The 26666-nt window shown below is 42.9% G+C and overlaps 1 protein-coding gene across 12 annotated transcripts in view; it reads left to right on the top strand.

Moving 5' to 3' along the window:
- NAV2 (neuron navigator 2) overlaps nt 1-26666 on the top strand; it is a 439021-nt gene that overhangs the window by 323230 nt on the left and 89125 nt on the right. For all 12 annotated transcript variants that reach the window (XM_075567188.1, XM_075567187.1, XM_075567181.1 and 9 more), the window contains 4 exons: nt 11079-12162; nt 13685-13797; nt 16453-16561; nt 19068-19457. In XM_075567188.1, the coding sequence (XP_075423303.1) occupies nt 11079-12162; nt 13685-13797; nt 16453-16561; nt 19068-19457 (1696 nt within the window). The remainder of the gene's footprint in view (nt 1-11078; nt 12163-13684; nt 13798-16452; nt 16562-19067; nt 19458-26666) is intronic.

Raw genomic sequence — 26666 nt, forward strand, 5'->3', positions numbered from 1 at the left:
GCAGCAAAATCAGACAATAGGAAAGGAAATCCCTGCCTGAAGAGCTTACAATCTAAGTGGTATGATGGGAGATTTAGAGAGACAGCAGGTGGGGGAATAAGTCCTGTAGATGGCAGTGCTTGGCCACAATGGGTGGTAGGAGTGACTGTGGGACAATAGCCATGAGTGCAGGCTGTTGGGATGCTTGATTTGTGGGGCGAGTTTTAGGGTTAGTCAGTATTAAATCAGAAGGTTAGCACCATTTACAGGGGAAGAGATGACAGGGAGGCGTGGGTGAGAGCAGGTGTGTATGTGTAACGTTGGGTATTATTTGTGGATGAAAATATCCACTTGTTTAATTTATTGTTCTGTATTTTAATTAGAACTGTAATTGAAGACGTTAAACGTGCGTTTATTAAACGTGGTGAAGTTGTTCCATTCCTTATTTAGCAACCATCATCTTAGAGTGCTTCATATTTAGATAGAAATGTTTATCCTTGGTTACTGGCCAAGAGTGGCTTAGGCGATCTTAAACAGCGCATACAAGATAAAAGTGTAGTTACTGTATGAAATCCACAAAGTGCAGTAAATCACTCTTCAGTCCCTTTAAAATCACGTGTTCCTCCAGATAGATTGTAGCACGCCAACTGTGTTAGATATTATCTTAAGCATAGGGCTCAAATGGTTAGGATGTTTTTTCTTTTTAGAAAGGGGCCCATTACATATGTATGGATGTTCTTCTCATTTCAAAGGGTTGAACAATGTTTATGCATCAGAGCTACAAAGATGGTTGTGATCTATGGTATATTTCCTGGCAATAATTCAAGGAAAGGGTTGCAGACTGAAGGGGGGGAAAAAAGCATCACTAACAAAAAAAACACCCAACAGATTAATTTTAACTTATTCCTTGCTGGACATTGTTGGTGCAGGTAATTCTTTGGTTATAGTAGACTGTTTTAAATGGAGATCCAGTAACTTCTGTGATATAGTAATAAATAATTATTAACGAGCATACACTATATGTATTCATAGGGACTATGGATTTATTCCCAAAATAGTGGTTGCTACTACAGCATGTCCTAGGTAAATTAATTTCCGTTATTCTGTACTCACGGTTAAGGGCTCATCCAGAGTGGCGTTGAGCGGGCGCGCTCACGCTGGCCGCTATGAAACACAATTAGGCAATGTGTGTGGCCAGCGTGGGCAAGCGCCTGCACCTGCTCGGTGCTTAGATGCCTGCAGAGCAAGCAAATTTGAATTGCCGCCTGCAAGCGCGTCACGTGAGCAGTTCACCCAATGCGGGCGAACCAGCTCCAAGACGTCATGGCCGCACCACCAGATGCGAGCGCACCTAGCCGGCCACATATCGCCCGGCCGAGCAGGGCGCGTGATGTCACTACGCAGGAGCGCCAGCGCGCCCGCTCCCTGCCCGCCGCAGCCTTTTAGTCATGACTCATTCTTGTCCTGTTCAAAGCTCTGTTTTTATTGTCATGTTTTTAGAACAGGAATAGCAAAGACCGCTTATCCATGGCTGGACAAGCTGATATTATGCACACCCTAAATGTCAGTGCTAGAGGAATCTGATCCATTTTCCTCTGCAATATATATTTTGAGCAATAAATGGGCAGATAAGATATGACAAGTTGAACATTCAGTTTGTGCGGCGGCGGCATTATATTATATTGTAGGCTGATTGCGGATCTCCGAGTTTCCCCTGCCTCCTCTGTAATCATTCATGTGAGAAATCTTTAGGATTTAACAAAAAGAGGAAAAAAAGGAGTTGTGTCATGATGATTTACATGGGTACAATGATGGAAGCGCAGTTTGTACATAATGCCAGACGCATATAGACTGTTATCTCAATTAAACGAATCTGAAGACAAATAAACTGTTCTTCTACTCAACTCAACTGTAAAACTATTTCTAGATTGCAACACAAATCCTTAGTGTATTGCAGTGGTATCCATCAGTGCATGCATTTCTTATACTTGGAGACTATTTTTGCTATTTTTTTTTTTTAAATACTAGATATTAAGAAGTTTAGGATATGTCGATGTGTAACACACCTAATTCACAAGAAGTTCTCTGTTCAAAGCATAGTTCAAGGTAAATGGGATATATTTTTAAAAGTATTTCTCTCGGTTCTTATTCCATAAATATAGGCAAAACCCCATGAATAATAGATGTAAACGCAAGTTAATTTATCATACCGTACTTACATCTACTATTCATATTCTAGTGTTTCATGTGGGACAATACCACAATACAGAAAAGGAGGAAGTACATAATGAGTGATGTCAAGTTATCTCATGTTTTGCTGGCACTGAGTTTGAAGCAGGGGAACCTGGTTCAATTCCCAGTGTCGGCTCCTTGTAACTTTGGACAAGTCACTTTATCTCCCTGTGCCTCAGGCACCAAAAACATATATTGTAAGCTCCACGGGGCAGGGACCTGTGCCTGCAAAATGTCTCTGTAAAGCGCTACGTAAAACTAGCAGCGCTTTACAAGAACAAACCATTATTATTATATTATTATTACTTCAAGGAAGCAATTGTTTTCTATCCTTAAATTGCCGAGAGCATTGTCTAGCTTCACAGCTCAGTTTCCAGCAATTGAGACAAATATGAGGCCCCATTCACTACAACTGTTTCTAAATACCATATCAAACGAAATGTGTTGGTTGACATTTAGGAAGACAAATCCTGGGAAATGATGGCCATGATTTCCTGCCTGTTGCATTTGTTATGCATTCCAGGTAAAACTAGTAGCTCGAAGACAAAAGCATCAAGCGCAAATACCGTAAATTAAACCAAGTGAACACACTGGTGAAAAAGTGAATGTTAAACTGATGCTCTCCTCTGAATTTGTGCCGCTCCTGTAGTGGAGTCAATCCAAGTCCAGGTACGAATGGCGAAGGCAAGGGATCCGGAGCACACATCACATCCAGGTATATATAAATGTGAGAAACACACAGATATGTATCAAATGTCTATTGCACCATCTGTGTGTTTCTCACATTTATATATACCTGGATGTGAGAGCACTCCTGATCCCTTGCCTTCGCGAAAGCTAGGAGCTTGGTTGATTTTGTAACACTTGCTCTCTTTCTTATTTGACCATTAACCTGTACTAAGCAATTCGGTCATTTTGAAAGTGGAAAGAAAATTAGAGTGACTATATACATACACATTTATTTATATATATGTATATGTATATATATGTGTGTGTGTCATCTTCAGCCCTTCTCTGTCTACTGTGGATGCTGTCCACCCATTGACCTTCCCATTGTTGTGGGGGTAAGAGTCTCTTTAACATTGCTCCAATGCATTGCCTGGCTTCATCCTCCTTTCTTGCCCTGAATGGTCTTAGCCTCTTGATGTCATTTGGAATTCAGTTGATGCCTTGGTCCCCCCTTCTTGCACTGCCAGCCCATTTACCGTTTGGCTTCGTTATTCTTCAGATGCCAGAAATCATGGACAGTCTTCCAGTTTCTCGGAACCCTGTCTTCGGGGAGCTCCAGCCACAGCAGGTTTTGGGAACAACAAGATAATATTCCATTCAAATATACATTAAGTTTGTTTGCTTATGTTTACCAGTTCATTCCCTTTGGGGAGAAGGCTGGGAAATATTGATATATTGGTATATCATTCTACAACGTTAGTATAGGTTTGCAGTATTTGTGTATCTTAAACAGGATTAAATCAATCCCTTCCAAGCAAAAGGGGCTTGCAACTCATGGCAAAGCAGTGAAGCGGTGACATATATATGAAAACAATGGTTTAATTGTAGACATTTATTAGTGCCAAAAACATTTTATTGCTGGGACTTTTGCCCACTGAGCTGCGGAATAACACATCAGGGTTGCCTCTTTGAGTTGGTAAACCTGTTTAAATGGAAATAATGAAAATGTAGACTTTTTAATGTTGATGATTCTCTTCTGGCAAGTATTCGTGAGCCTGTTTTTAGTGTGTCTTTATGGCTGTTTGACTCCAAGGCTTTTGTCTCATTTGTGAGCAGGTGCAAAAACACCACAGTTGAAAGTGAACATATCCGATGTTCTGTGTGGGAAAACACCAATGTGTAACTTGGGTAATTGGTGCACTGATCTAAACCAGGAGCAAATATTTAAAGAATTCCCCTCACCCTAAAATTGTCAGAAAACAGATAATTTACACAGCTTCTCCCCTAAAGGTCAGAATGTAGAGGCTATTTCATGTAAAAGGAGATTTATTTTTTAGGATTCTCTGAGTGTTGATGCACACATGCTATCCAAATGTTTACATTTAGGTAAAAGGATTTTGTGTGCTAATAGAAATTCTGCCATGAAAGAATGTGCCAACACATTAAACTTACATAGCACTGACCTCATTTTGCTAATCAAAAGCCTTTGAATTATGACTATATTTTTGTTATCAGAGACATTGACTTTTGGTATGCAGAGATCGTTTGGCTGTTTTTTCTGCCTCAGTTGCATTATTCTTATATAATAATAATAAATTACAGGTAGTCCTCGCTATCCAACGTTTCACTTTACCAACCATCCGACGCTCACCGCCACTGATTATGGGACTCACTTTACAACGGTTTCACTATCCAACGCTACTTCCAGAACGGATTCCGTTGGATAACCGAGGACTGCCGTAGTGGTTTGTGGCACATTCACCAACAATTCCATTCATCTACAGGCTTTTTTTTTTCTGTATAGAAATGTAGATTTTAAAACGAGGTGTGTTTTCTATACTTCAAATGACATCATATCACATAAAGGTCCTTTGGACACAAAGTGAGTGAGACATAAAAATGGTAAAGAAAAGTGATATTGGTGTGACGATGCTAGTCTCTGCCCAGGAAGCTGACCCACAAGGCTGAGGCAGGATATGGGGACTGACCACAGGCCTCGGGGCCGAGACCTGATCATGGGGATAATCCGGCTTCCGTCGGGACATGGTGCAGCAGTGTAATCAGGGTCACGGTCCACATTCGGAGCAGCCAGAGAAAGGGTACTCGAGATCACGGTCCAATTTCAGGGCAGACGGAAGAAGTCCAGGTTCGAAGGAAGACAAGGCAAAGTCAAAATCCAGACGAGGGTCAGGGTAGGCTAAAGACAAAGCAGAGAACAAACGGGGACTGAATACAAAAGAAATCAGCCACCTTGCATGGCACTGGCTGGTTGAAAATGGCTCCTTTATAAAGACTTGGCTCAGGTGTAGCTAATTTCAGTCTCTACCTTGGCTAAGGGCAAGTGAAGCCAATTCCTGAATTTCGGCCATCTTGCTTGTGGCGACGTGTCCACAGATCACTGCCATCTTGGTTGAAGCAGTTGGCACCTCGGATGTCCCAGTGCCAAAGGATAACGCCCGCGATGGCGGGCTCAGACAACTGAATCCATTAGAGAAAAGAATATATATATATTTTTACAATTATTACAGGTTGTTTATCTCAAACTGAAACAGTGCTCCAAAACAAGTGCAAAGTGTCATTTTTTACTCTGGTCAATTTGCTCCATTTGCACCATGAGCATTTTGGGGGCAGGTTATGTGAGGCATGAGATGTATCAAAAGTTGCGCCTGTGATTTATACAATTTTCCTCTTTTTTCCAAGTAAATGAGCCAGGTTTAGGTGACGTAAGCGTGTACTTCAAATTAATCTGCGCCAAATGTAAGAAGCAAAATTAACATTATTCATACCCATGACCCTGGTGCGAATTGATGCTGATGCTAAATGTTTGCTCTGGGTCTGATGCAAATGGTACCTTTCTGCTATATAACCCCCCATAGTGCAGTTTATCAACAGATGTGCACCAGCAACAATCCATGTAGAAACTCAGGAGCGCCCATCAAAGTTGGTTGGTCAGGAACTGCCCTCTGCCCATTTCCAAGGGGATTTTATACCTCTGTATGGCCCCAGTACAACTTGTACAGAATTTTCAGTGACTGAAAGCACCCAAGTATCAAAAACGTGGTATACCCTTTTCCATGTGCCTTTGGTAGTTGGTATTTAAATAAGGTAGGAATGTAGTGACGATTCAGCTGAGCTATTAGGTGTTTCTTGGAACGTTCAATTTGGTCGTCCAAGAAAAGTTTTCAACACTGTTTCTCTGAAACGGTAAACTCCCAAAACATCTGCCAGTGATTGGGATGAAAAAAGGGAAGATATAAAATAAAAAAGTACCATTTAATTTAAGGCAGGCTAAACCCCGAGAGAGAAAAACATGAATGTTTCCACGTAAGGTAATAACTACGTGTCTAATGTCGCAGTAAAGGTCTAAATAACAACAAAATAATCCGGCTAAATCATACAAAGTAGTAGACTTGATGGGTTTCTGCTGTGTGCTGCCATGTTCAGTTGTTCTGCATCTCTCTGATGTCACCTGCTGTGATGCCATTTAAAGCTCTGCCCGTGATGAGGACCATTGGGTAACAGCAGGAGGGCACCGTTTCAGAAGATTTTAAATATAATGTAGTTGACGTTGGAGACTGAGTTGCATTAGCAGTGTTGTCGTTGGAGACCGCGTTTCCTTTAGCAGTGATGTATCAGCAGTCGTATAAATTTCCATTCTGCTATATCATTTAGTTACATTGTATTTTCCTGCCATTTATGGAGAGTTCAAGTTTATGTGAAATGTCACTAATGTCTAGGATAGCTGGAAGTTCCTGTATCATAAATGACATCACCAAAGTTTCAACATGGCGCTTCCTATTCACACACATATATATATATATATGCAGTGGTTGACAAATCACCAAAAAATCTACTCGCCACCTAGTACCAAACGTGTGCTGCTTGGGCCAATATTTACTCGCCCGGGGGTTAAATCCACTCGCCCGGGGCGAGCAAATGTATAGGTTTGTCGAACACTGTATATATGTATGTATGTATGTATATATTATATATATATATATATTATATGTATATATATTTTTATATATATATATATATATATATATAATGATTTATTTATTTTTACGTACACTTTTCATAAACATAGTTTATATTGCTTACTTTATATATTAAAAACCCTACCAAAGATATATATATATATATATATATATATATATATATATATATATATATATATATATATATATATATATATATATATATATATATATATATATATATATATATATATATATAGCAACTGTAAATATTACTGTATGTTCATTTGCATGTCTTAGACAGGTCTGCAACCCTGTCTTTCCCCATTATCGCCCAGCATACAGCGCTTCCACTGCAGCCAGGGATTCTGGGAAATGACATGCAAATGAGCACTCAGTGCCACCTTTTGTCTCAAGCTCGTATTACACAAGCAAATCCTCAAGCCAATGCATGCTGTTTTAAACACAGCTTTTAGACAGAGGCTGGGATGAGATGCAAAGCCATTAAACCCACTCACAGACATGTTTCAACCTTGATGGGTATCATCAGTGTGAGGTTGGTTGTAATGGCTATGTGGAGGGTTTTTGTCACTTTTTTTTACCCACCATAACCTTAATAATTGTGGTGATTACCTAGTCTATAGTCTCAAACCAGCTTAGCCATTACAACCAACCTCACACTGATGATACCCACACTTTTAGTTGTGCTACAATCTCTCACATTTCCACACCTACCCACACCATTTATATCCACTCCCACTCCACACACACCTTTTGTAAAGCACTGTATATACTGTGGGCTCTCCATTCATTTTTATTCACACTGTTACACACACACACTCTTTCATCACTTGCTTTCAGGAACCTTTTGACACCTCTAGCCATAAAACACATCCACACCGGGGGGGGTATCCCGTAGTGGCTGACGCGTCACAGCGTGTAGTGAGCTGTGCAGCCAGGGGGGACCGGCTCCGCAGGATTCCCCTGCTGGTGGGGAACTCGCGTGTGGCCGCCCGCGCCGCCGGGCGCACAGGGTCCCAGGCCTAAAGCATCTACTCCTTGGCTTACAGGTTATCCCTATAGCAATTCAGACTGCAGGTTCTGCTGCCTTTTCTGATGCTCATGGTGGCTTCCACTTTTAGGTTTCTGCTAAATAAGTGATCTGCCCAATCCATGTGATTATTTCTTTTCAAGAGGACATTGACCGCCATTAAGGAAATCCATGCGTGCTGTCAGGAAGATGTATGTGCTCAGGCATCAGTGAGTCTGGGTTGGATCACGTTTCAGTGGTTAACGGAGGCATATCTTAGCAGAGCAGCTGAAAATGAAGCTAAACAGCCCTTGTGCGGTTTGCAAGGCTCATGATTTATAGAACTCAGCACACAGAGCTTCCATTGAAAACGAAAAATGGATCTGATGTATATTTTAAATAAAAGCTTTAAAAAAAAGGACAGTGTCATATCGAGTTTATTTTGCTGTTGCTGGGGAAAGTCTCCGTTCTCAGAAGGGTGCTGAGTACTTTCATATTTGTACAGAACAAGGAGTTAATCAGAAACATGAGCAGTGTAAGGGAAGGGACTGATAGTAACTGTGAACTTCGGCAAGAAAGTCTCGACAGAGAAAGTGTAGGGAGACAAAGCAACACACAAGAGGCAAGGTATTGGTCTCACAATTTTGTTTGTATAATTGGCATACATACTCTTCCTATCCTCCAGTAACTGGGAAGTCTCTCCTGTATCTCACTATGCCCTCTCTATTGCTTTTTCTGTTTACTGTTTCCTCACTCCTTTGTGAATGTCCCTGTTCTCTCCAACTTCCCCACTCCCCACTGCACCATTATTTATACACCTCTCTCCCAACAACTTCTTTACCCCTCAATAAAAAAACACCCACAAAATCCTCTATTCACACCCTCTATCTACTCCCTGCTGCTGGGGATCTCCCCTAAGCCTGAAGCCAGACATACACACCTGATCTCACCCACGCCTCCCTGCCATCTCTTCCCCTGTAAATGGTGTTAGCCTTTTCATTTAACACTGCCTAACCTGAAAACTCGCCTCACAAATCAAGCATCCCAAAAGCCTGCACTCATGGCTATTGTCCCACAGTCACTTATACCACCCATAGTAGGCAAGCACACCCATCTACAGCACTTATTCCCTCACCTGCTGTCTCTGTAAGTTTCCCCTCTAACCTCTTAGATTGTAAGCTCTTTGGGGCAGGGATTTCCTTTCCCATTTTCTGATTTTGCTGCACTTATTGTATTTTTAAAATTCCCTAAACTGTATTCTTTGTGAAGCGCTGAGTACACTTTTGGCACTATATAAATAAAGACATACAATACATACTTGACTGATTAAGTGAACCATTCAGTGTTAGAGGAGTCTTCAGCCAAAGACTCTCCTTGCAGATTGGAACCATCTCCCAGCAATTGCCAAGTGCCTCCTTGTCTATTGAGCAGGGGTGCTCAACTCCAGTCCCCCCCCCCCCCAACAGGTCAGGTTTTCAGGATATCCGTGCTTCAGCACAGGTGGCTCAATCAGTCCCTGTTTCAGTACAAGTGGCTCAATCAGAGGCTCAGTCTGCGGCTGAACCTCTGATTGAGCCACTTGTGCTGAAGCTGGGATATCCTGAAAACCTGACCTGTTGAGGGGGCTAGAGGGCTGGTGTTGAGCCCCCCTGTATTAGAAGCATCTTGTAGAAGAGACTTTCTAACCATTTGTACTGCTATGTGCCATCTTGACATTTTGTTATATTGTTGTCTCTCAGGCTCCTTGTACTGTGCTGCGGAACGTGTCGGTGTCTTAAAATTAAGTGCTAACATTTCTAAGGCTGCGTCCATGCAAGCGCTGACCGCGCGGTGCTTGCCGAGTTTAGTTTCGGCAATTGAAATTGTCCGGTCCACGCGGTGTGCGCGCGGGCTCGTGCACTGGCTCACTCACGCTTGGCGCTTAAGTAAACAAACAAAAAAAGAGACTTTGAAGCGCGCTCATCTTGCCCGCAACGCCCCACCCCCCTCCCCCCCGGCGTGCTTGCAAAATAGCCAGGGCACCCGGCGCTCATGCTTGGAAAGCTGGTGACATCACTGGTCTCAAGCATGAGCGCAGTCGGCACCAGCGGGGCTGCAGCATAAGAGGTGCAACAAGGAAAAGGTGATGCTGGAAATTAAGACCAGCAATGGTCTGATAACTAGTTCTGATAACAGGCCAGATCAGAATACATTTATGAGTGGAATGGCCACACGCGTATTGTAATGTCATTTTAGATACATATAAAGACTTTAAAAAAAAATTCTGTTTTAACGTTTTGCAAGCATTTATAACATCAGTACTATATATATAGCGGGGTTGCAGACCTTCCTAAGACATGCAGATGAGCATACAGTTATATTTGCATATATATATATATATATATATATATATATATATATATATATATATATATATATACACATTATATATACATACATACATTGCTTTAACTTATTATGCCTGGGACATAGTGCCTTTAAACAGTGCTGAGGCTCAGGGAATGCAGTGCTTTCCCTGGCCTTACACAGCGTGCCATCAGGGGGCGGAACAGGGGCGGGCCAGTGACGTCACGGAGCTGGTTCGCCCTCGTTGGGCGAACCGCTCACGTGACCGGCCCTGCGCTCCGGCAACCGGGGAAATTTCAAAACGCCGTCAGACACACGCTTCCCCAAGCGTGCTGACGCGTGCGCGAGCCCCTGCTAAAGCCGCTCTCATTGCGGCTGCAGGGGCTCAGTGCCAAGCAGCAGCACGGCTCAGCACTTAAGCGCTGACCATGTCCCAAGCCTTACAAGTGAGTTTCCGTGTAATAAACAGCACCTAGCTACCTAAGCAACTAGTATAAAGTTAGCAAGAGGAGAGCGTCCAAGGGCTACATCAAGACCGTTTGTGGGCTGCCTGTTGCAGAGCCCTGCCATACACGGAGGAGTGCAAGGATTGCTATCGTACTGTTTAGAGGGGCCTTTTCCATGACATTGCTTCAAGAACAGAAGATTAATATGTAGAAAGAAGTTATTTGCTTCAGTACTACAATGCTATACCGCTAATACTATCAACTACTATAATTACTAAACTACCTTGCTAAATCAATTAAATAAATGCTGTTTACATCAATGTTCTCACAGCTACAGGTCTGAGTGATCTAAATAAATGATGTTGTTTAACCATGGTTCGTGTTTTCTGTTTCTTTCAGGACCAGCAGAGAGCATCGTCTCACAAGAGACGGGAATGAGCGAGAATGGCCTATCCTCTCTCAGTAGTAGCAGCAGCACTGTTAGCTGTAATAACTCCTCTGCCATACCCCAGCCTAACTCAACAAGTAAACCATGGCGCAGTAAGTCCCTCAGCGCTAAACACACCGCAACGTCTTCCATATTATCTGTTAAGCAGCTGGCGCCGGACTCTCCAAAGCAATCGCCCGAACCTACCAAGCCTGCTCCGAACAGTCAAAAATCCATGCTGGAAAAGTTAAAATTATTTAATAGCAAAGGGGCCTCCAAAGCTGGAGGGTCTACTCTAGAGGGGTCCCGGGATACTAGCTGTGAAAGGCTGGAGGCTCTTCCCAGCTTTGAAGAAGCAGAGGAAATGGAAGCAGCAGCACGAAATGCAAACAACACAAGTCCATCTTCCAACAGCCCTAAAATCGCACTGAAAGGCATCGCTCAAAGGACACTGGGCCGTGCTCTGACAAACAAGAAGAGCTCCCCAAAGGGCAGTGAGAAAGAGAAGGACAAACAGAAAGAGAAGGAGAAAAGTAAAGATGTTTCCAAAAGGATGTCTGTTGCTGAAAAGCCAGAGATCAAGGAAGAGCCAAAAGAAGAACAAGTTGCAACTACCACAGAGATGCCAAAAAAGTCCTCCAAGATTGCTAGCTTTATCCCCAAAGGGGGGAAGGCGAGCAACGCCAAGAAAGAGGCCTCAGCCCCTCCGCATAGTGGAATACCAAAACCAGGAATTAAAAACACCCCAGGGAAATCCTCAAGTGCCCCAACATCTGCAAAGGAAGGGGAGAGAAGCCGCAGCGGGAAGCCTGGCTCTGGGCTCGCTCTCCAGAAAACCCAGCTTGACAGTAGAAACTCAAGCTCTACTTCAAGTTTGGCCTCCTCTGAAGGAAAAGGCATGGGATGCATGTCTTCAAGTGGTAGCGCCCAGCCTGTTAACGGGACAAATAGTGTTACACAGACAACAGGAAGTAATACGGTCAGTGTTCAGCTACCTCAGCCACAGCAGCAATATAACCATCCAAACACTGCCACCGTTGCTCCTTTCATGTACAGGTAAATAATTCTTTATCACAATTAAGTGAAAAGATCATTGTATATGAATGGGCCACGCATGGTGTCATGTGCAACTGCTCTAGAACCAAAACAAAAACACATGAACCATCTCTTGCAGCGTAGGTTTGTCTGGCACGGTTTAGAGCAGGGGTGGCCAATTACAGTCCTCAATGGCCACCAACAAGTGAGGTGTTAAGGATATCCCTGCTTCAGCACAGGGGGTGCAGTCAATGACTGAGCCACTGATTGAGCCACCTGTGCCAAAGCCTTAAAATCTGACCTGTTGGTGGCCCTGGAGGGCTGGGGTTAGATTAATTGGTGTACCATGGAAATGTACAGTAGGGGTCCCTTAATGAATTAGTGACTGGTCTCCAAAGGAAAGAAAGCAGATAGAAGTGCTTCATCACCTGCAGTTATTACAGATATTGCCATTTACATCACAGCATGCTCATTTTACAACGTAGGTTTTTTTTTTATGTCCCAGCTTGAAATTGTTAAGATCTTCTTTGATTCGGTGGCTTGTTATTGATGTGCAAGGTTACCCTTTAAGATATACCCTTTACTGCTGGCAAGTCCTACAAGGCATTGCAGTATGGGCAGTTTCTAGGTTAAAGGTGGAGAGGATTTCCTGTAAAAGGAGAAAGGAGTTAGAAGCCAGGCACAATGAAGAACAGCCTATCCTTTTCCAACTTGTCAAACTAGCATGAGATTCCATACACTTACTAAATTTAAACAACCTGTATAAATAGTCTGCCTAAAGCAACAATCCAGTACAAAGCGGTCTTCATAAAAGATGATCCTAAACAGATTATCCTATCTGTGGCTTTATTTAGTTAAATCTGCTGTGGTCCATAGCAAGTACAGTGCTACTGTTCTGTATTTCTTATTTAAAATATGCATTACTGCAGGGGTTCTGAACTCCAGTCCTCAAGACCCCCCCCCCCAACAGGTGAGGTTTTCAAGATATCCCTGCTTCAGCACAGATGGCTCAAATAGTCACTGCTTCAGCACAGGTGGTGCAATCAGTCCCTGCTTCAGAACAGGTGGTTCAATCAGTCTCTGCTTTTGCTTAGGTGGCTCAATCAGAGGCTCAGTCAAAGACTTATCCTCTGATTGAGTCACCTGTGCTGAAGCTGAGATATCCTGAAAACCTGACCTGTTTGGGGGGGGGGGGGGAAGTGAGGGGGGGTCTTGAGGACTGGAGTTGAGATTGGAGTTGCCCTGGCAGTGATGTCGTTTCTACATATGACATGGTGTTCTTGCCTTTGTTATCTGTTCATATAGTGCAGCTAGCTGGTTAACCATTCCGTGTGAAGCTACATTTTACTGTGAATTTTTCATTTGCACAGTTGAGTGGACCTCTGTCCATTTCCAGCTCGTCCTGGGACCGTTGAATTATGCAGAATCTGTCTGCCGCTCTGCTAGGTGGAGCAGGGCCCTACGGATAATGTCTGGCTGCTTCTTTAAAAAAAATGTCTCTGTCTGAAGTATTTGCAATTCATTGTGTATTTATTCTGTACAGGTCGCAGGCAGACAGCGAGGGAAACTTATCAGTCGAGACCAGCCCGGGAGGAGTAAACATGGAACCCACCCTTTACAGTAAAACAGGACAGCCTTGTTTAGAAGACCTGTCTGGTAAGTATTTGGAGCACGTACAATTTTAAATGTGACACAACCAAAATGCCACAAAATAATGCTGAGACTTGGGTGTTTCATGCCACCTGCTATTTTATGGAGACATCGAAATAATGTGTTGAAACAATGCATCAGTCCAGTGACTTTCTCATTGAAAACACGGCGCGGGTTATTCCATAAAGTGCGATAGTGTCGATCGGGAAGCGATTGCACGGAAACTCCCAGTGAAATCAGTGGTGCAATAGCGCCCTATCACAATGTAATGTTTGAGAGAGGTGCAATTTTGGGTAAATGTGTATTAACATTTTCAAAGGAAGTGAGAATAATGTAATTTCAAGATTGTTGTGCAATAGCTGTTACTAAGGCCTGTAATATAGTGCGCGCAACGATAATTGCCTGTGTGAGCCTGACGTTGCTATAGTTAATACTCGCACGGCCGTGAGCGTTGGCGCAGTAGATCTGAGGAAATAAGAGAAATTTGTATTTTCGCGCTGTTGCCGCGCCACGTGACGCTGTGAGCCAATCACAGTGCGGCCTAATGCTGTGATGTCATAGCCACGCCTCCTTGCCGTGCGTATCACCGCTTGCCCTATAGACACTAAACGCTCGTGCACGCACAGCGCCATATAGCGTACTATATTACAAGCCTTAGAAGTGCTCATCTGGAAAATGAACATGAAAATGCAATAATCACTGGAGACGGGTGAATTTTTCCACATAGTTTGAATTTGCTACAAAAACACAATTTGGGCATTTTTGAATATTAACAATATCAGTGGAGTTCGAAAATAGCCGACACAAATGTTTAAAAATTAAGAAGCAAAAAAACAGCAAATGACATTTGGTATGGCAAAAGTGGACAATGTATCTCAAATTTGGCCTGGAAAATGTATTCAAAATATTTGCAAATCTTTTGAAAATGAAAAAAAGAAAAAAAAAACCATTGACGTGAATTTCAACACATTTGTCCATTTCTAATAATTACAGTATTTGTACACTTTTTCTTTTGAAGCCGAGAGCTACTTGCTGCAACTACACAGTAACCTTATGTACCTTATGTTACGCAAGCTCCAGTACGCTGAAATTGGACCCAATGCTCTAAACTGGTTTAACTCTTATTTATCAGGAAGATCCCAACATGTGTCTACATCAGGCTCCAACTTTGATATTACTTGTGGGGTCCCTCAAGGCTCTCTCCTGTGACCCCTACTTTTTTCTGTCTTTATAAATGACCTGCTCATGCATGTGTATGCTGATGATACTATCCTATATGCACGCCGTCCCAGCCTCACTGTCCTTGAAAATGTGCTGCAATCTGATTTTTCAAAGGTTGAAAACTGGTTAGCCCAAAACACACTGTTCTTAAACACTGACGAAACAGTAACTATGGTGTTTGAGTCGTAAGCTTCCCGTGACACAGCTACTGATTTAGTACATGATCTGGTAGCTTCAGTAGATTTAAATAGTTGAGTATGTGGTTAGACTCCAATTTAACATTAGGTTTGCATATTGACAAACTGGCATCCAAAATCTATCCCAAACTGGTGTACTTTATAGAAATAAATTGTACCTTAGCCCATTGGTCAGAAAGCGCATTGCACTGCAGATGCTAATGCCAATTATTGACTATGGGTCTATAGTGTATGGTACAGCACCCCAAATTCACCTCCGCAAACTTGACATTCTTTACAACTCAATATGCCCTTCTGCCTTAGTTTATAACATGAACACCCACCATTGGGTCTAAGATAACTGAATTAGGTTGGCTATCCCTTGAGTCCTGACGCAATGTACAAACTTCTTGTTTTACCCTCAATTCTTTTCTGGACATGTTACCCAATTACCTGAGCCGGCTTCTCACTCCTTCTGTACACAGCACTTATCTCCTTAGACCAACCTCAAAAAACCTGGATATAGTCCCCACATTCTATAAAGAAACCGGTCGCTCTTCCTTCTCTTACCGAACACCGCACTGTTGTGACAATTTCCAGAGTCCCCCAAATCTGCTTTCTGTCTCAGTTCCTTCGGCTGTTTCCTACTTTAAACATGTATGTAACGGTAACTTGTAATGTTATCAGCTTTACGCTGTGCCCAGGACATACTTGAAAACGAGAGGTAACTCTCCATATATTATTTTCTGGTAAAATATGTATAAATAAATAAAGCTTATTAACCAATAGTGCTCTGAACCATGCTTTCATATTCCCCAACTGGTTGCACCTTGAGTTCATGTACAGTTGTTATGTATCTTACGGTTTAAGCCAACATGATTCCTAATGAATATATCACAATATAAATTCGATGGATCACAAATATATAAACAGCATGGTATTAATATGTTATATAGTCTCATATGGGCAAGTTTTATTTCATGGCACTGTATTGAATGTTTTCCTTTAAGCAATGCCATTTATTTGTTTTAGCAGAACTCTTACTTTAAAAATGAATGGGACGAGGCAAAATACAATCTCAAATGAATGGAAAACCAGCTCCCTCAATAGCATGGACGCTTTGTAAGATATTTGTGTTTTACCCTCATCACAGCTTCCTTGGCTAGAACGGCCAGCTCTGTTTTATATAACAGGAATAACAGGACCATTCTGTGTCATTTAGACACATTTCAATATGTTTGATGCTTCTACCTACCCTTTTCAGGGGAAGATCCTGAAACACGAAGATTGCGAACGGTTAAAAACATCGCAGATCTTCGACAGAACTTGGAGGAGACCATGTCAAGCCTAAGGGGGACACAGATCACTCACAGGTAGAGCTTGTCTGACCTTCGTCCATGTGCTTCATGTGCACCTTTTTTAAATACTCATTTGCTTCTGTCCGGCATAGCAGATACTTCTAGCAAATCTGTCTGTTTATAGTGATTCTTGGCTTCTGGACCTAAAACGACTGAGTATGAATAGAACAATTTAGATTTCTAGTGCTCTCTAAGGAATGAGTGAGGACTGCAGAGAGACACCTAATATACCGTAATATAGCTTTCTAATGTACAAAGAGCATATCATTTTGCTTTTGTATTTTGTAACAGCTGCCTACATATGTAACTCCACAAGGATAGATATGCCCTACGCCACTTATTCCATAACCTACAAACAGTTCTTGCAAATCAAGCGGCACTAAAAACAAAAACAAAAAAGCATTTCATTTTTTTTTAAAATATATGCAGCCTTTGATTACCATAATTGAAAGCCGCTGATCGATTCGTTCTCCTGTGATCGATCAGCAAAGATCCTGCTTCCCAGGGTTCGCTTAATTGCTGCCTTTCATTTTTAATCAATGCTTCAGTCGGTGTAACTCAGCAGCTACAATGTATTCTTATATTACTAAGCTTACATTATCTATTGTTACAGTTTGCAGCTCAAACTGCAGGGTATATTGGCAACAAATAATCACAAACAGAAAGGTGTTACAAAGATCTTACACTGCTGGGGAGATGTGCTATAGGAATCAAAGGATGCACAGTATACTACAACGCATAACAAATGGCATTTAAGAGATGCATTTAAAAAAAATGTAGTAAGTATTATCTAATACTACAGCACCGATTTATTAAAACAAATACAAAAACACATGCAGGATAAGGCCTCGGGCATGGTCAACGCTTAGGCGCTGACCCGTGCTGAGGCGCGCTGCTGCTCGGCAGTGAGCCCCTGCCCCCCGGCCCCGACATGCCCCCGGACGGCGCGTGGAGCGTGGCCAGGGAAAGCACTCGCTTTCCCTCAGCCTCCGCGCGCCTCCGCACGGCTGCAGTCCTATGGACGCAGCCTTATGCACAAATTGCTCCTTTAATAAACATGTGAGTGTCTACAAAGTAATGGCATCTGTATTCTGGTCCCAGAGACAGGCTCTTAAAATACAGACCAACTCTGGGACGTGACATTTCTGACTCAAAATGGGGCCCTCGTTATTTCTCCAATTTCCGGCATGTCATTGTATTTTGTCCTGTAACTCAAGATGTCATATGTAAGAAGAGAGATGTATGTAATTCTGCACGATGCAAGACAGCTCTGAGATTCCACATGGAAAACGTAGTGTGAGTTGGTCTGGGTGTCAGCATTGTAAATGTTTAGAAAGCTTGCAGGTGACTTATTGACGTTAAACTAGAGTTTGAAATAAATAGATAATTCTATAGAATGTAGACAGGTTTCAGGGGTATGTTCCAGAAATTAAAAAAATCATTTTACCAAATAACCTGTAATTGACCTTTATAAAGATGTACACAGCTTGAATTGTTCAGCATTAAGAAGATACAGATTTGTTTTTAAATAAGCCTATTTGTTAAGCTATAATTTGTTACGCTATAATAAGCTATTTGTTTGTCTGTAATGTTACCTTCTCTGTTTGAAATATGCTACAAAAATAAAATATGATGTGGGTGTTCTGATTGGACAGAATACTTTCATTACCAAAACTACTCTTCCCATTGCCTTAGCATCCGAACTGGCTCGATGTTTCAAAGTAATTTACTGATCTACATCTTTTTATTCATGGGGCAATGTTTACTTTTAAGTCTATTTTTATGTTATTAATTGCGTATTGGATTACTGCTCAACCTGGTGTATTTTGAACCCACATCATGGAGTATAATGTTTTATACTGGGGCATATTCACCTCTTCCCATCCACTAGAGGGATTAACCTTTCACCTAGAGGAGTAATTTTCCATACTCCCGTTTAACATACGGATCTCGTAAAATATCTTGTTGAAAATACAACAACTTTTAATCACCTTTTAAATCGCTTGTTACAAGTCATAGCGTACACACAACATTTAATTCAATTCTCAACTTCTGATTATTATTATTTTTTTCCATCTTTGTTTTTATTGAATATTTGCAGCAAGTATGGGGAGGGGTTAGGGGGTACAAAATAAAATAGCGATGGGGTAGGATGCCTTGTCATTACAGGAAAGAAGATACTTGCTTTGATTGTACAGTTTTCATCACATCTCGAATGCCACATTTATCTAGTGTTCTGCCGGGCAGTTTGTGGGTGATTACATGGGAAACATCAGGGACCCCACCGTGTGTAACTTTTTTAAATGAGAATTAGTAAGACAGAAACCAAGATAGACCATATTTTTAAATATACTGTACTTTGATTTATGCTCTGATCTATGTTTTGGTAGCTAACAAAGTTAGGATCTTTTGGTCTCAGGGACACTTTTTTAAACATGTATGAGATTTATCCTAATGTTTTTTATTTGTAACAGATGTTGGATAAGATGCCTAAAATAATCAATTTTTTGTCATTTGTCAGCACATTGGAGACCACGTTTGACAGCAATGTTACTACAGAAATAAGTGGATGCAGCATGCTTAGTTTGGCGGCCAGGACAACGCCCTTATCATGGAGACTTGGACACACCAGCCCTCGTCTGCAGGCAGGCGACGCTCCATCCATGGGCAACGGGTATCCGCCGAGAGCCAATGCCAGCCGCTTCATCAACTGCGAGCCTGGGCGGTACATGTATTCGGCACCTCTCAGGAGACAGCTGGCATCAAGGGGGAGCAACATGGGCCACGCGGGCGTCTCGGACAAGGGCGGAGATGAAATGGATATGGAAAGCATCAATGTCGAGGCCACGGGTTACATGAGCGACGGGGATGTTCTGGGCAAGAATATGAGAAGCGAGGATATCACCAGCGGGTAAGGAGTTTGAAGTACATTGAATGGGTGACGAATCAGGAAAGATGTTACGTTCTGTTCTCCGTAAAGATCAGGGGTGTGCAGACTTCTTGAGTTGCGCCCCCCCCCTGCCTGGGAGCCGCAGCGTTTGCGCCCCTCCCTCTCCCAATGACTCGGCGTCAAATGACGTCGCGGGTCATGTGACGTCACGTCTGGTGACCCCGCCGCGTCATTTGACCCGTAGAGAGCAGGTTACAAAGAGTTGCAGAGGCCTCACGCCTCCCCCGGCATTTAATTTAAATGCAGTGGGGAAGAGTGCAGGGCCTCTGTAACCGCCCACGCCCACCCTACAAATTCTTCTGCCCCCCAGTTTGCGCACCGCTGATATAGATGATAGCGTATAATCTAATCCTTTTAGGGATATATATATATATATATATATATATATATATATATATATATATATATATATATATATACTGTATATGTAGAGTTTATTTTTGGGATATACATTCGGCACAATATCCCTCCTTACTTGTAAAAAATATATATCGTTTTTTCCCAACTATAACCATCTATCTCATGAATCATGGGTCCTGCTGTATTATTTTATCACTGTTAGAATTCACTTGTGTTTCATATATTCATTTTTAGTTGATTTTCAAGAAGCGATTTATTTAGGGGAACGTTCATATGTAAATGCCGTTTTTATGTGCAATTAACATTATAACCATTAGATGGCGGCATGTACACATCATATCTTGCATGCAACTTACAAGTCTAGCGTTGTGAATATTTCTTCTTCAAAGACATTAAGTAGCACTGTTTTTGTGTTAATATATGCATCATTCCTCGCGGCACTTTTTGTGTGTGTTGGTTTTAATATATGCAGCATTGGATTACCTTTCAATGAAAACAAATTACCTAAACTGCAGACCGATCAGTGAATATCCTGCTCTCTGGGTTCACTTAATGGCTGCCGCTGAATCAATTCTTCAGTCAGTGTTACTCAACAGCTACAATGTAACCTTGTATTACTAAGGGTTCCATTGTCTATTGTTACAGCTTTCAACTCAGTCACTGCCTGATGCTGGAAACACGACAACACTTTCCAGTTTGTGATTATTTGTTGCCAAAACTCTTTCGCTGCTGGGGAAGTGTACTAAAGCCTGCTGTAGCAAGCAAAGGATAATGAATGAATATATTAAATCTAATTAAAAATGGCATTAAGAGTTGAACACATTTAAAAAATATAAGTTAAAAAAAAATAAGTATCTAATACTACAGAACTAATTTATAAAAAATAAAAACACATAAGGTTGTGCTGCTTTCAGTGAATCGGTTTACAATTTAATTCAAGTTTTTTTTCAATCTCTGTGCATAGGTGTGTGCTATCATTATGCTAACACATTCTCTTTTAATCCTGGGGAATGTATTATTCATTTAAATTGAATAGCCCTTTTTGAGCTCTGCCCTCTCTCTAGCTGTGCACCAATTGTATCTGGTGACTGCCTGGTCACATGCTCTTCCCCACAGAACTTCGCTTCTTTGGTCCTCTTCTGCTGCACTGACAGCCATTTAGTGAACCCCCGAGCCAAATCTTCACCGATCATTCACAGGAGAACGGATCAATCTGTAACTTAGCTAATTACTTATTGTTGATTTGTATTGATGCACATAATTAAAAAAAAAAAACAGCAGCTTGGACTGCTGCTTTAAATAGAGACTTGAATGTTTATTGATAGAATGCATGTGTAGACTACGTGCCTTGTTCTATATCAGCTGATGTGACTGTTCAGGGCTGTTTTTGTCTGAAAATCCTCATTGAAGACTGTGGACTTTCATCCGAAAACATCTTGAACGTCCTTTTCAGCAGATATAGAATTACCCCCTGTGTACGGTGCTTTAATGCAGTTCAAATGAGAAATGAAGAAAGTAGAATCTGAAAATGTAAATACCTCCAAACAAGATTGGTTTTATTGGGCAACTTGCCCCCCTCGCCCCCCCCCCCCCCCAACAAAAAAAATGACCAGGACATTTTATATTATGGCCAAGATGCATGCAGTGCCCAAGGTACGTTAATCTGGCCTGGGATTCTTTCCGTAAAAGCCCGCAAGGTCATGAGAAGTTCTTTGGCATGTCCTCGTACATTCGTACAGGAAGTGCCCTGGCAGATACAGTGCTGATTCCCCAAACAGCTCGATTTTATAGCTTTTAGTGTTGAAATGGGATTTTTGGTCAATCAGCACTTTTCAAAGTCGGTGATACCACTGTGCCAGAATGTTCTCCAAACATCTTTGAATTAGCACAATAAATTCTTAGTAATGAATGAAAACATTATTTCAGCTGACACTTAAGCCACACTTCCCCCTCCATAGTGCGAGGCTAAAACAGGTCTGGTGTTGCAATCGTGCTTTGTGGTGCTGTTCATGCAGAAGGCTTTCTTTTTGTTAAAGGTACATTTACACCAACCTGGCTACTGTTGAGCATGCAACTACCTCTACAAACATGTGCCAGTCGCTTAACGTCAACTGAGTTTGCTTCTATGTCGGGTGCTCTTATCCTTATATTCTATTGTTATTCTGTATGTTAAATGATCTGTGTCAGATACTGTATCCTAGTGTTGTACCGGGTAGTAAAAAAAAAAAAGCGTTCAACGGGTACCCGGCCATAATCAACTGTTCTACCAGGCCGGGTACCCGGTTACCCGGTTACCCGGTTGGCACTTACATGCAGGGTCGAGGAAGACCGCGGCGACATCTATGAAGAGCAGCAGAGGTCCTGTGGTGGTGGCAGCATCAGAAGTGTCTTCAGCCGGCGCGGGAGCAGCAGGAGTCCATTACACAGCAGCAGAATCACGTGACCGGAGCAGGAGCGTTCCTATTGGACAGCCGGCAGTGCTGTGTAATGGATTCTTCTCGCGCCGGCTGAAGACACACTCCTGATGCTGCCACCGCCACAGGACCTCTGCTGCTCTTCATAGGTATCTTCCGTCGCTGGCTGCAGGTAAGTCATGTGATTATTTTTAGCTACTCTGACATTACTCGGCGCCGGGTATTACCCGACGCCGGGCCCACTTCTCAGTTGCTGGGTCAGGGTAGCTGAAGAAGAGCCGGGTAAGGCCGGGTACTGGGTAATTCTGGGTACTCTGTACATCACTACTGTGTACATGGATGGCGCTACATAAATGTGAAATGTACTTACTGTACAGATATTTCCTTTTCCTGTAGCCTTCCATGGCAGCACTTAATCTATGGAATATTTCCTGTTCTGTGATTGGCAGAGGCTAGGTCCACCTTCTCGGTGGAGAGGATATCCTGTCCAGGACCCCATCCTACCAGTTATTTCATTCTTCCCAAGCTTTACACACGTAAACCTATATACAACAGAGTTTAATGCCTCTCACATTTCATTGTCGTGGGTGATAAGTAAAGGGGGGCTCTGGCTGTACAAACACTTGCTGATCACGCAGTGACGTCTCGCACGAGGGAGCAGCTGGAGGGAAATGAACGCTTACGAAGTTTCAGATCAGTACGTTTACAAAATAATTTAAAAAAAATACTTCTCGGGGTCAGATTTGGGTAAAAGAGGCGTTGGTTGTCTTCGGGTGTAGGAGGGTTTACCCCTTTAAAGCATTCTAATAAATGGTATACTGGTGTTATAGACAGGCTTGGTTACTCTTGGTGGTACTGAATGCTAAATACAGTACTACTGCTTGGAGCTATAGAAGTAAATGACCACATGCCATACTAGAACACATGCCATTAGTAGCACTAAGCAATAGCACGTGTATCCTCTGCAGTGGCATTGAACCCTGACTTGATTATCGGGAGGTTATTCAGCCGTGTTAAAAAGCACCACTACAGGCAAACTGCTTGTTGCTTTTGCAGGAAAGTGGTTGCACTATGGAGCTTTAAGTGAGCCAAAAATCCCATCCGTACCAATATGGGAATAACTCCCCATCCACAACTTTTGCTTAGATGCAGATGCTTTATCCCATCAGCTATAATGATTTATGCTAAGGCCACCTGGCTGAGACCTAGCAGGCTTGAGACAGACATGGCAAAGTCCTTGTGTCAGATGAAGGATGAAGCCTACAAGGGCTAATACCTAAGAAAAAGTGGCCCGCGAGGCTTGAGTGAAACAACGCCTGCAAGGACTACTTCCTAAGCGTACGCGGCATGCAAGGCTGAAGGCAGTCAAGGCCATGGCCTGCAGCGGATGCAGAGACCTACAGAGGGCCGAAAACTGCTGGGCACGTGTAGGCCTGCAGCGGGCAGAAGCCTGCTCTTCATGCGTAGTTCTGCAGAGGGTGAAAGCCTTGAGACTACGGCCTAGCAGGCTGTATCCTGGTGAGTACACTAAACAACTGTGGCCCATCCATCCTACCAAAATAACTGAGGTCAGGAGGGGTCCTATATAGCAGGGGTGCACTAGATTTTTTGGGGGGGGCACGGCGGTTACAAAGGCCCGCACTCTTCCCCAAGGCATTTAAATTAAATGCCGGGGGACCGAGCGAGGCCTCTGTAACTCACTTGCCTTGATTTCAGCCGGCTTCGCGCTACGCAACTCGGTGGCAGGGTCATGTGATGTGACGTCACAATGACCCTGCAGCGTCATTTCATGCCCATTGCCATGGCAACGCGGCATCAAATGTCGACGTGGGGTCACCTTATGTTACATGACCCTGCGGCGTCATTTGATGCTGGCACAAAGGTAAGGGGGGCGGGGGGGGAGCAGCTCCCCTGCTATATAGGATATTTTCTTTACTTAAAGGGTGACCTAGTCCCTATTAATCTGGGAACAGTCAATATTGCATAGAGTAAGTGTTGCCATGGAAAGAGGCACAGAAAAACTAAAATAGAATACAATAAGGCACACTGAGAATAAAAGTGCACTGTTCCTAATTATTAGGGTCTCCAATTACCAGTGATGCTCATAGTCACCAATAATTAGATTATCTCTATTGGGCAGGGATTGCCCTTGCAAGAAATATTTGTACAGCCCTGTCAGCACTATATAAGAAATACGTATGATATAATCTTACTTCACTTGGCAATGTCAAAATCTGTTTGTAATTCAAGACGAGCTACAAAAAAAAAATGTAGTAACAAATTTGATCAATGTGATTCTGATTTATAATTTTTTTTTATCATCAGTAAATGATGTTTTGAAATGTCCCGTCAGAGAGATTGTATAGAACGAAAGCACAGGGGTTTAGAGATGAAGTATTGTTTAGGTTTACAGTATGGGCACATCAAAGTTTTCAAACCCATTCTAATGATTAAAGGAGTCATTATTTCTGTTGGTAAATACTTAAGGAAGGTTATCTGTTCTATTATTTCAATATATTCTGTTTGAAGAGAGAATATTTTCCATAAGCCACTACTTAACTGTGAAGAATGACTAGCCATATAAATTAAGCATACATGTAGTACACATGTACCGTATATAGCCATATGCCGTCATCATCAGTAATCATTACAACATGGTTTTCTTTTCATTTTTTTCTTTTCATTCTTTTTTCTTTTCTTTCTGAGGAGTGGCTCAGTGAGTTTGAAGCAGCGGAGCCTGGTTCAATTCCCGGTGTCGGCTCCTTGTGACCTTGGGCAAGTCACTTTATCTCCCTGTGCCTCAGGCACCAAAATCATAGATTGTAAGCTCCACGGGGCAGGGACTGTGTCTGAAACAATCCTATGTGCGGTGTACCGGATGTTGATGCTGGGATAAATTGCTTGTCTTGGGATGGAAAACTCCTGCAGTTCAAGACAATTGCTGATATCTGCCCTATGCCGCATTCTTTTCTTACAGGCTGTGTGCCCTTGGAGGGGCATCTAATAATGCCGAGTATTTAAAACCCTGCTTATTCTGCAAAGATGTAATAATTGGAGCAACCGATCACTTTTTCATTATGTCAGAAAAGTCCTAGGGTAATTCTCATTCAGAAAGCACGAAAACAGTCCACTATAGTGAACTTTTACAATTGTACTCTTAATTATATTGGGACATTGAAAATCGCAAATACGTGAAGATTTATTTAATAAACTTTTTTGCAGCTCTCACCAGTACTTCTTTTCCACCACTGGCAGCCTAGGGTGGTCGCGTATTATCTGGTGACAGCGCCTCCACTTGGAGGGTTCCTAGCGCAGCTGGATAACCCTTTCCCAGGAACAATACTGGCAGCAAATAAAGACACACAAAGGTATCCCCAACTTATATTTACTGACACAATAATATAATAACACCCCCAACACAACGTCCCCACAATACAGTAACCCAACACCAAACTACTGAGGGTGCCCTGGGCACCTGTAACCCGATGTCCACAAGAGCAGACCAACTCAAATGTGAGGAGTAGCCCTACCCCCTTGTGTGTGTGTGTGTGGCCATTGGTTCACGTTGGGTGCCTTTTCTGGTCTCTGGTCCTGACCAGGACAACCTAAAGATGGTGACCCGTCGGACCGCACTGTGATACCATGACACGTCTACCGGGTCCTCCACCAGGCGTCTGCCTCTGGAGGGATCTCCCGTTGAGTGTGTCCCTGTAAATGTCTCAGAGTATGTGCCTGTGGTCTGGTCCCAGGCCGCACACACCGCGTGGCGTCCGTCATCGGTGCACTATCACTAATTGTGGTGAGCTACGGGGAAGCATCCGTAGTTGTGGGCCTTCCCTGTAGTACCACAAGTTGAGGGGCTCAGGGCTTAACTTGGGCCTGCAGAGCAACTCTAGGCCTAGTCCAGAGGAGCACTGCTCCCTGGACACTACCTCTCTGCTTGCTCTCCTCCTTCCGCCTGAGTGCGCTGTCCTTGCACGCCAAATGTATCTAATACCTTCTCTCCTGCCTCTGCAGCCCTATTGGCTGTACGGCCCCATGTGGTCTGCTGCCCCTGGGACTGCTGGGACTCATAGTCCCCTGCGGGGCCTTATCCAAGATGGCCGCTGCAACTCATATGGTACTGTGCATGCACTTTGTCCTTTCTGCGCGATCAAGATGGCCACTGCGACTTACTGATCATGGCCCGCGGGCGTCCTGCGCATGTGCGAGGAACCAAAATGGCGGTGCCCTGTACCGGCGTCCACCACGGAGCACCGGGGAAGCTCCCTGACAAGCCAGCAGCTCCCTCGCCCGTAGCGGAGGTAAGCGGGAGACCCGGCTACACCAGCTTAGCTACCCACCCAGTTAGAAAAGACTGGAGTAAAGGTTTATTTATTCTCCAAAGTGGAGTAGG

Source organism: Ascaphus truei, chromosome 12, assembly GCF_040206685.1.
Source record: "Ascaphus truei isolate aAscTru1 chromosome 12, aAscTru1.hap1, whole genome shotgun sequence".
In the NCBI taxonomy this organism is placed as follows: Eukaryota; Metazoa; Chordata; class Amphibia; order Anura; family Ascaphidae; genus Ascaphus; species Ascaphus truei.